We start from the raw sequence: 11,906 nt of genomic DNA on the forward strand, positions 1-11,906 counted from the left end.
TTTTGACTTCAAAAGAATGACATCTTTAGAACTGTCTCAGAGCCAACGATGATATGTGCTTTAGAGAATTATTATATTATCCTAAATATAACCATATTATTTTGAATTCAAATAAATTTCTATGCTGATAATTTAAAAAAAATAATAGAACTACTGGCAAAACCTTTAAAACATTTACAATATCTAATGACCATTTTTACAAACTTTTGAAAAACATACATGAATAGTACCATTAAATGGGTTAGTTTTCCAACTTATATTTAGAGTTCCCACATTATCAGTGCCTGATACATGGCTGAAACTCAATAAATATATTCTGAATGAACACTACAGCCAATAACCAAACACAAAACGCCCACTCTTGAAAGACAAATGTGGTTGAAGGAGAAAACCCTATCATGGGAAGAAATTATCAGTAGAATTCTCAACATTGAAACTTTAAAAATAATTATTTAACTTTCCTCAAAGAATACAGTTAATTCATATTTTTCTTTTGGAGAGACAACATAAACCCAAACTCTACTTGACTAAGTTGTTTATATAAGTTTTTGGAATACAGTTATATACGTTCAATGAAATGCAACTTCAATCACACATTGAATCACACAAATGTCTTTAAGTACTCAGTTTTTACACCCTAAAGGGTTATATATAACCTGTCAATCATCCAGCAAGAGAAGTCCCTTGTTTGCTATGAAAAACTCATAAAGGAGGCTATGAGACCCAATCACTTTTCATCATTATTAAGTCCGTGTTAGTCTTTATTAAAACAAACAAAATCCAAATTTCAGGCACTGAATTACATGATATATATAAGAATATACAAAAGTAAAAGAAAAAACAGCACATATCGACTACACTAGCATAGCAGACATTTCAACTGGTTATTCTATCCCAAATCCAAATATTCACATCCAGGACGTCACAGAGGTAACCTCCTTTTGTACCTAAATTAAAAAGAAATCTATTTAATAGAAGAGAAAGAAACAAACAAACCAGAGTTGATTTGTAAATTGCCTAACAGTTTCAGTGTATTAAAATCCTAACCTAAGATATTGTGTATATGTGTGTGTGTGTGTGTGTGTGTATGTATCCACAAGAAATTATTTACGTTTTAGAGAGAAGAAAAATGGCAAGGTATAGCGATAGACCTCATAAAGTCTCAAGCAGAGAGCTGGAGGTTTCCTGGTACTGATTCCCATGTAAACTGAACACAAACTATCCATAACTGCCACCCTGTTTTAATATACACCTAATACTGCCATAACTTGAAAACTTGTATTCAATAGGTAAATAGTTCAAATCTGGTTTCCTCTATGAAACTGACATTTCATTGCTGTATCACAACCTTGAATAGTTATTTCATCTGACCAAAGGGATTGGTCAAAAAATAAAAACAGTAAAAAGCAATGCTCAAAACTCAAAATCCTCAAAATTCAATACAATAATAATATTAGCATCCTCCAATTCCAATTCATTTTGTGTTCTTGGGTTCATATAAGCTCAACTGCTTCAAAAATGCTCAAGTCTGAGTTACACAGCATTCAGTGTTGCAGATGATAGCCTGCAGAGCTTGGCCCATCCTACTGCTAGGAGGTAAACTCGCACGTTCCTCTGGCCCTACAGGGTATAGTGTCCCTATCTGACTGTAATTGGGAAAGGAGGAAGTCAAGGCAGAGGCTATTCAGCTCCTATCTCCCAAAATCCACTCTATGTTTGAGCATGTTGAATGAAGAAAATAAGGGTGTTCATTTTTAAAATGATCAGAATCACAAGGGTTTCCTTAATTTTTATGTCTCTAATTAAAATAAATGCCAGCATACCACTAAAAACATAAAGAAAAATTGCGCTTTTCAGTTACCTTACTGAGCTCTGGAAACAGTTCTTGTATCACAATGTCCAATAAAACATAAGTCAGCTAAAACGCCAAAAAAATATTTTTTAAGGCATTAGACAAAAAAACCCCATAGAAACGATAAACACAAATTTAGCACTATGGTTACCGCTAAAGGGGAAGGCAGGGAATAAAACTGACAATATAAAACAAGCACAAAAGCAGTAGCTTCAATAGTATCCATAATGTTCTATTTTAAAGAGTTTTACATACACATGAGTTCATTTTACTATTATTCCTCATAATTCATTTTATGTTAAACATTTTATATGTAACAAAAATTTTAAAGAAAACAAGCAGGATACAAAATTGTAGCTGTATTAAGATCTCAACGGGCTATGTAACAGACTATAAACAGTAAAATGTTAACTGTGGTTATTCTATGTAACCTGAATGAATGATGGAATTCTTGATATTTAAATTTTTACTTTTTTCATGAATTTTTAGTATATTCCAAATTTCTATAGTGAATATATATTTATTTTAAATCAAAACAGTTCATGTTATAAAGAAAAAAAGGTATTCAGCAAAAGAGAGTTATTAACAAAGATACTTTTTCCTATCCAAATGTTTGAATTACATTGCCTTCCTTTAGTATAGCATCACTTTACAGTTAATAATATACCAGACACCCTACTGTGTCATTTGCTAAACCTAGCCAACACTAGTCAACCTGCTTTAATGAATTTTACCTGCTTGTTGAGAACTGGCTGCTGTAAACCGTCAAAAAGAAGTCTGATGCTTTCATACTTGGCTTCTTCACCAATACACTTGACTATCAGATCTAAACAAGAAAGCCACATGTGAAACAATTTTATATTATAAAGTGACTTATCATTTACTGGATCATAAAGCAAAATCTCCACTCTCTTTCCCGGGTATTATGCAAAAACTGTAAATTAGCATTTCCTAAATCAGTGTTCTGGCAAGAAGCTCTTGGAAAAAAGGGTTCTGTGGTCAAGAAATGCAGTATTGGGAATCCTCCTTTGGGAGATTCACAATGCACAATGCATACTGCAAGCTCTGGGGAATGCTGCAGTAAAGAAATCTGTTTATACTATTAAGTGATAAAAGACAGTTGGAAAATAATACATATTTTATTATCCCATTCAAGTAAAACAAACAAAATAAAATGCTAAAATTATGCACGTACATTTGTACATACATGTATAGAGATACATAAAAACTGTCTGTGAGGATTAACACCAAACGGGAGCTTGTAGCTACTTCTGCACAGTGGGGACAGGATGGCTTCTACTTTTTACTCTCTCTGTTTTCATAATATTTGAATATCTTAATATTTTTAATAATTAATTTAATTTTATGGTGAACATAGACTCTCTTCAATGAATATGACCACTTTATTTCTGTACTTTTTGCATAATTAGTATTGACTATCTTACAGAACAATCTCCTCGGAAAATGTTTACACACTAATTTAGAGTCCCCAAAGTTCCAATTCATGTGTGACTACACAGCTGTCATGTATCACTCCTATTACCACAGTCAGTCCTTATTAAAATCTGTGCTGAATGTTTTCCTCCAAGCAGGAAAAGAAAATTATTTTTAAGTAAACAAGGTGCTCAAATATTTGTCCTTTCCACTCTGATCATAATGAAACTCTTAATGCTGTTCATGGAAAATGCTCATTTTATGTTTGCTTTTATAAGGTAAATCTAACCCTGAGAGGCAAAAGCCAAATTCAATTTATAATAAGTTTAGTAGATCCTTGATATTTATGCGTCTTTGTGAATCCTTTAATTCACCAATACTACACAGAATTTCCCAATTAATATGCATGAAGCATAATGGACAAAAATAAACGATCCTTTCAGATTCTTCATTACTAAGGAAGAAATGAGTAGAGGACAACAGAAAGCATGCTAAGCTTCCTCAGTAGCTAAATTACTTCTTCCCAAATGAAGTCTTGAAGTAGATGTGATTCAAATTCGTGCCTGAGCAAAATAAGAAATTATTACATTCACTGGCTTTCCATGTTGTTAAAACTAAGACTGTTATTAAAACTGTAAATGCTAAAGGTCACTATAATACAAAAGAAGTAAGAAATTACTTCATTATATACCTAGAGAAGATTCACTCAAAAACAGCTGTGGTTCACTTTCACATTCAGACCAGGGATTTAACTTAACTGTCTTCACAGAGCAGCAGGCTCATTCTGAGACTCATTTTTCAATGATGAGAATTCTCTAAGGTACTTTCCATTCTTACTCTATATTTTCTCCCTGGGCATTATTACCCACTCACACATGACTCCCATATATTTATCCTATATCATCATTCCTCCAATTTCCAAACCTGGATATTTAATTGCTTACTAGACATTTCCTCCTGAATAATGTATAGGCACTTCACATTCAAAATGTCCTAAACTAAATATCCTCTGCTTTGACCTCTTGACGTTTTTTCCTCATGTTTCCCATCTCAGTAAGAGGTTACTACCATTCATTCATTTAGTGGCCCAAGCCTACCTCCTTTATAAGAGAGGGGATCACCCTCCTCCTTTGAGATACTATGTAACTTGAACATGGCTCTATAATCACATGTATGTTTTATTTGTATGTCTACCTTCCTGCCAGACTGAGCTACCCAAGTACGATTTTTATATCCCTTGCGCTCTGCACAGTGCCTGGCACATGGAACGTGCTCAATAAACTTGGGATGAATGAATGAATTCTGACCTTTCACTCACACACACTAGTTTAGCTCTTCTCCTGGTGAACTGCTTGGGCAGCAGGACTCCAACCGTCCCACAAACCTATCACTTTGATCAGTCTGATTCTAAGTTATTGAAAGAATCCGACTATTGTGTGAGTAGAAACAGCCTTACCTTAAAGTTCTTAGTGCTATCATCATAAAAACCAAATTTTATTTAACCAATTGAGTTAATTTTAATTGGTTTCTGTAACTACTTCTAAAATTAAAACTCACAGTAAAAATTAGCCTCAATAATTGCTATACATCATGACCTCAAAAGAGTGCTAATCTATATTAAACTACTTTTTAAATATTACATTACCTGGAATGTAATTCATCATTTCTTCAAAAGTCTGTTTTGCTCGTTTTTGCTTATCTTGGAGAGAGCGAGGTTCAGTGTTTTCACAAAATACAGCATCTAAAAAGAGACAAAAAGAAACATTTGCAGGAATTTTCACCTATTATATACAAAGTATTTCCTCATGGTAGAAATACTAATAAAACAAAGAAAAGCAAGACTTTTCGCTCTTTTAGGTCTAATTAAAATCCTTACGAGTACTCAAAACATGAAACAAACACATGAGAAAATACAAACCTCTGAGAAGTGTTATGAGTGAAACCAAACGGTGCTCCTGAAATAACTGTTCTAGTTTACAATGAAGATAGTAATCAGTGTACATTTCCAGGGTGTTTTTAAAGAGGATTCGAGTTCCCATTAAGAGATGATGAAGCCAGTCAGGAACCTGGAAAACCACCCGTCCTGAAAAGGATCACACAGAACACTTCATTAAGGTAAATAGATATCTGAACATTTTCCAATGCAAAAAATACAAATGGTCAATATTTTATTTGTAAACACTAATAACTTTAATATGTTCAAGATCAATTATATACATTGAATTCTTATTTTAAAAAGTACCTTCAATTAAAAAAGATTATAATGGGGCAATACTCAAGAGCATTAATTTGCATCACAGAAAAAATATAATACATGGATGAGAAACAGGTTTTAACAGTAACCACAGATATCTTACCTACATACATCAGGTAATCATAGACTCCTTCTAAAGTCATCATTTCCATAAAATAATTCTGATTTTGCTTTCTTTCTGTATTCTCAGCACGGTTTGCATTATTCTTAAACAGATCATTGAAAAGCTAAAGTAAAAGTTGAAATAAAAAAATATAGTTTATTATACCTGCTGATAATAATTACTAAGGGTAAAGTGATACAGAGCAAAGGCATTTAAACTTTGTCCAATCAAAAGAGAATATTTTTAAAAACCCTACAATGTCACAGAGGTTAAGGTCTGCCCCCAAAATTCCACATTTACACCCAAAATTGAATTAAAAAATACAATATTTTGCGGGGGGCCAAAATATTAAATAAAAATCGACTTTCATTTTAGACATAACAGAAAATTCATTATCTATAAAGAACCGCTTTGATTTTTTACACTGAAAGGAGCAAATGAACATATCTACATAAAGATGCATAAAAACATCAATAATAGCTAATTTTAATTCTAACATGATTTAAAGATTATAAATCACTATTTAATTAAAGGATGTTTAGAGGTAAACATTAAGCTTTAAGCAAAGTTTATTTGGACAATAATAGTCAAAGCTCAGAAAGGCCTACTATATGAGACAAAAACAAGATATGAAGAATTACTTATAGCAAAAATGCTAAAATGCAACTAAATCGCAGCCCTACTTACCCCAAAAGTATGCCAAAAAAAAAGAGTCTATTATCATTAATAATAATCAAATAGCAGAAATTAAGGAACTAAAAACAAAAACTGATAGGGAATTCCCTGGTGGTCCAGTGGTTAGGATTCCGTGCTTTCATTGTCAAGGGCCTGGGTTCGATCCCTGGTCGGGGAACTAAGATCCTGCAAGCCACGCTGTGTGGCCAAATAAATAAATAAATAAATCTAAAACAATTTTTTTTAACTGATAGAAAAGACCAACAAAACCAAATGATAAAACGGACAAAGGCTTTGGCAAGATTGATCAAAAAGGAAAAGGAAAGAAAAAGACAAAAAATGTCAGGAATAAAAGGGGACATAATTATAGATGTCAGAGAAAACAAAAAGAAAAACGGATATTATTGACAACTTCAGGCCAAAATTTTGAGAATTTTTTTAAAAACATAACCTATCAAAATCTGACTCATGAAATAATAAACCTGAAGAATATTATAATCATAAAAGAAATTAAATTGGTTGTAAAAAAAAAAAAACTTCCCACAAACAAAACTTGAGGCCTAAATGACTATTAACAGGTAATCACTTATTTAAAGCACTAATAATTCCAATTATAATTCTACCAGCAAATAGAAAAAGATTAATATAACCTTAATACCAAAACCTGACAAGGATACAATGAGAAAGAAAAATTATAGGCTAAGTACACCCATAAACATGGACTTAAATTTCCTTAACCTCATAAAGGATTTCTACAAAAAAAGCTACACTATTTATTATTTAATGGTGAAACACTGCAACCATTCCCTTTGTATAGCAGGTCCTAGCCATGAATGAAAGAAAACTGCCATCATTTGCATGTGTAAATCTAAAAGAATTAATGGATACGTTACTAAAATTAATATAAGTCTAGCAAGATTATTGAATTAAAAATTAATACACAACCATCAACTGTATTACTGTTTACCAACAATAAACCTATAAAGTGAAAAAAATTAAAGATACCCTTTATAGTGATAAACAAAATGAAGGGTTTTTTTTGGGCTCACATAGCTCCCCATACTGGGTCCTACTCTGGCACTGAACTAAGCTTCTTGCAGACAGGTAATTTATCTTTATATTCCCAGTGCCTCTCCATAGCAGGCACACAATAAAGTATTTGTTCAATGAATCGATGAAATATTTTTTAAGCCATTAAAATTATATAATACCAGCAAATAAATATATTATAGCAATTAATTCCTTGATTACTGGAAGTTGGTGATTTACAGCTTAAGAAAACCACTTTTAAAAATTCCCCAAAATACAGAATGATAGTTTACGAATACGGTTTCTAAAGAATCACTTACCCCAGGCTTCCCTGGTGGCACAGTGGTTAAGAATCTATCTGCCAATGCAGGGGACACAGGTTCGAACCCTGGTCCGGGAAGATCCCACATGCCGGGAAGATCCCACATGCCGTGGAGCAACTAAGCCCGTGCACCACAACTACTGAGCCTGTGCTCTAGAGCCCGTGCTCCGCAACAAGAGAAGCCACCACAGTGAGAAGACCACACACCACAATGAAGAGTAGCCCCAGATCGTTCCAACTACAGAAAGCCTGTGCACAGCAATGAAGACCCAACAGAGCCACAAATAAATAAACAAATAAAATAAATTTATAAAAAGAGGAAAAAAAAAAACCCACCCCATTTAAAGCAAAGAACGAAGCAACTACATATACTCCTTATACTGTACAATTAATTTCCACATAAGGAAAATATAAAGTCCCATCCATTTCATTAACACAGGATTCTCCCTATAATGGAAAAGTCATCTCAAGTAGGACAGCTTCAAACTTAATGGCTCTCTGAGGCAATGCACAGTACCTTCTTATTATTTTCTGAAGTAGGGCTGAGAATGGTCAGTTCTGGTTTACTTGGTTTAGGCTTTGGAGATTCACAAGAATTAATGAAATTCATGATGAAAGGTTCCAAATGCTGACCTTTCTGTGGAGATCATGGTATAAAAATCAAGATTATGATTTTCATTATCATATAACCCATTAAAATTTATTGTTATTTAAATATGCTTATAACTATCATTTTATAGAATACACATAAATCAGTCATTCACCTCTTTTATTAGTTTTCCAGGAACAGACTTTATAATTTTCCCTGCAATTAAAAGTAAAATATTAATTTTAACAAGGCATAATATACCTCATAACTGCTCATATAAATACTTTACTAGGTAATTTAAAACACTAAACAGCCAAGTAAAAAGCAAAATGGTAAAAAAAATATTTATAATTGAGCATTTCACGCTTAACAAAAATCTACAATAAATCAGGTAGTCTTAACTATTTATAGATACAACATTTGGGATACTTTAAAGTAATCCAGTGGGGTGAGAGGCAGGTGAAGGGCTGGAACAAGCCAAGTGTCAATAACTATTGAAGGGATAAGGAGTTCACTATACAAATCTCTCTACTTTTGTGTATATTTGAAATTTTCCATTGAAATGTTTTCAAAACATTTTAAGCAATGGTGAATATATAAAGATATCTAAAAGTATGCAAAAGTTAGTCAAAAGGAAAAAGAAGCTCTAAAAGTTGCTACACTATTTAAATTGGCTATTTGAATAGTTTGCATTCTCAGCTTTAGATTAAGAATATATATTCTAATCCTGTTTGCCAGAATTTTCTCTTGATCGTATCTCCAGGTTCCTTTACTATAAAATATCAAACATCACGAGATTTTCTCAAGCATTCAGAAATGACTGTAAAAATCAGTCAAAGTTGATTAATATAATTTAAATTTCTTTCGGTCCGGTTTAGAAAAAAGTAGACTCTAATGGCAATAGCAAAAGGCAAAAACCCTCTCACCAGGCTATTTCTCCTATTTCTCCTTTGGTACCCCCATAAATTTCTCCTTTGGTACCCCCATAAATTACTCCTCCCACCTCAGAATTTCCCAAGTTCTTTGAACTACAGTGTTGCATCCTGTGCTTCTCTCTTCTACATGCTCTTCCTGAGCCAAATGTTTTGCTCAATCTGATTTCAAATAACATACAAATCTCTATTCTGTGCCTCTCTCCTGGCCTCTCCTACCTTATAAAACTTCCTCAACTGGATTCTATAAACTCAACAAGTTCAGAACTACTCTAAATTTATTCCGTATCTCAGCAAGTAACAGCATTCATCCAGTTGTATAAACAGAAACCTGGATCATCATTTTTTTTTATTTTGGAGACTTGATTAAATGTTTATTCATTTTAATTCTGCCTTTTTAAACATTTTGAAGCCAATATATTGTGTTTTCCACATCTGAAATATTTTTTAAAATTTTATTATTTTTTGATCATTTCTTCTTCAGTCAAACCTAGTCATTAACCAGGTCTACCCAATTCTATCTCCTAAACGTTACGTATAACCAAATACAAAATGTTCTCACATTTTCCCTCGATAAGACACACACGAAATATTCTGGCTCAACTATATGTATTAATTTGGAGAGGGCTTCCCTGGTGGAGCAGTGGTTGAGAGTCTGCCTGCCGATGCAGGGGACACGGGTTCACGCCCCGGTCCGGGAGGATCCCACATGACGTGGAGCGGCTGGGCCCATGAGCCATGGCCGCTGAGCCTGCGTGTCCGGAGCCTGTGCTCCGCAACGGGAGAGGCCACAACAGTGAGAGGCCCGCGTACCGCAAAAACAAAAAAAAATTGTAGAGATACAGGTAAAAGCCAAATGCCCACTTGTAATATTTATTCATTTAGTTCTATATATACTTAAGATGACATTATATAAAATATATTTAGAAATACTGCTTCTCTTCCATTATGATATTTAACAATTTTATTCAAACTTTTCCAGCTTATCTTATTGCTTAGTCTATACTGAACTTTATATAAAAGGAATCATGCTGCATACATTCTTCTGCCTCTTGCTTCTTTCATTCAACATCATGTTTTTAAGATTATCAACACTGTTCCAAGCAGCTACATGCCATGGGTATGCATTGCTCTAAGTATTCATTTTGTGAAACTACTATAATTTATGTCTACTCTATTGCTGATGAACATCTGCATTATTTCCAGTTTAGGCTACTATAAGCAATGCTGCTAAGAACATTGTTAAATATGAATACAAGATTCTCTAGAGTGTATATCTCAGAGAGGAACTGCTGGGTCATTCAGTTTTACACCAAACTGTTTTTCCAAGTGGTTTTCCTTTTTTTCTTAATTGAAGTATAGTTGATTTACAATATTATATTACTTGCAGGTGTACAACACAGTGATTCAATATTTTTATAGATTATACTCCGTTAAAGTTACAAGTGGTTTTCAAATTTATATTCCCATTAACAGTATATAAGAAGTCCTTCAGAGTTTTGATACATGGCTTCACTCTATAAATTATTTTTCTAAATTAATCTGAAAATACTGCCTCTTTTCTTTTCAGTTTATCTTCTTCTATATGATTATTTAAATTGACTTACCAAGATTTACGTCTGGTAGTATCTTATCAAGAAATTGTGTTTCTCCACCATTGGGGGAGAGAAAATCTGCCAGAAGTTGACTATTACTCAATTCTGGATGCTGCAGAAGTTTCTTGATGAACAAAAACAGAAAAAAAGGGGGGGAGAAAACAGTTTTAACAATCTAGAAGAGTGATGAAAACTACATTAAAATGATTTTTTTAACCAAGAAAACAATTTTAAATCCTCAAAGGCTATTTCATATTCAGAATAATAACAAAGCACATTTATAGAAAGAATAGCATCATATAAGAGGGTAAGACCTCTATAGTCACACATGAATGCGTTTGAATTCTGCTCTTCCATTTGCTAGCTAGCTGTCCCTAGAAAAGTTCATATATTGCCTAAGAGTCAGTTTCCTGATGTGTAGAATGAAGATAACACTACCTACTTACAGTATTGTTAGATGAGGCACAGTACCTGATACACAGGAAGGAAGATTAAACATTAGCTAATATTATTTCTCAGTTTCTCAACTATAAAATAAGTATTACAATATCATACATCTATCTTGATAATTAAAGGAAGCTGGTATAAAGGGTTTTGCAGAGAACTAAACATGGAAATGTGAAATAACTTGGAGACTCTGTTGCCTGATCTGCTTGCAACACTATTTCTTCTTACAAGACAAACTGAAGTCTTAAAGTGAGATTTAACCCAGTCTTACCTAATATTCAGTTTTGTAACTATGAAAGACTTAAAATGAAATACCAGTACTGCAACATTTAACTCCATATTACCAAAAAATATTTCTTCTAGAATGAGGTTCTCTAGTTCTTAGAATTAGTCGGTTCAAATAATGGGTTTAATGATATCAACAAAACCACAGGTTAACACTAGCATACGCTGTGTTCAAATATCCTTGCAATAGTTAATGTTTATATCATATTTCAATTTTCATATCACCAAAAAGTTATGAAAAAAATACCTTCTGGGTTGAGGTATTCATTGGCTCAAATACAGAAAATATAATGTAAACACCCCTTTACACTGTTGAATATTTTTAATTTAAAAAGTACTTATTGTTGGCTAAAAGGCATCCAAATTTAACTGAATTAACACTTAATTAA

The 11,906-nt window shown here is 33.0% G+C and overlaps 1 protein-coding gene across 6 annotated transcripts in view; it reads right to left on the reverse strand.

Annotated features, from left to right (window-relative positions):
- Positions 1-726: 726 nt before the first annotated feature.
- Positions 727-11,906, reverse strand: part of SNX14 (sorting nexin 14) — a 68,816-nt gene continuing 57,636 nt past the window's right edge. For all 6 annotated transcript variants that reach the window (XM_082669221.1, XM_082669218.1, XM_082669219.1 and 3 more), the window contains 9 exons: positions 10,798-10,909; positions 8,434-8,474; positions 8,187-8,306; positions 5,644-5,767; positions 5,205-5,369; positions 4,932-5,027; positions 2,587-2,678; positions 1,862-1,918; positions 727-947 (listed from right to left, as the gene is read on the reverse strand). In XM_082669221.1, the coding sequence (XP_082525347.1) occupies positions 909-947; positions 1,862-1,918; positions 2,587-2,678; positions 4,932-5,027; positions 5,205-5,369; positions 5,644-5,767; positions 8,187-8,306; positions 8,434-8,474; positions 10,798-10,909 (846 nt within the window). In that variant the 3' untranslated portion in view covers positions 727-908. The remainder of the gene's footprint in view (positions 948-1,861; positions 1,919-2,586; positions 2,679-4,931; positions 5,028-5,204; positions 5,370-5,643; positions 5,768-8,186; positions 8,307-8,433; positions 8,475-10,797; positions 10,910-11,906) is intronic.

Source organism: Grampus griseus (assembly GCF_964374135.1).
Source record: "Grampus griseus genome assembly, chromosome: 13".
NCBI classification, from domain to species: Eukaryota; Metazoa; Chordata; class Mammalia; order Artiodactyla; family Delphinidae; genus Grampus; species Grampus griseus.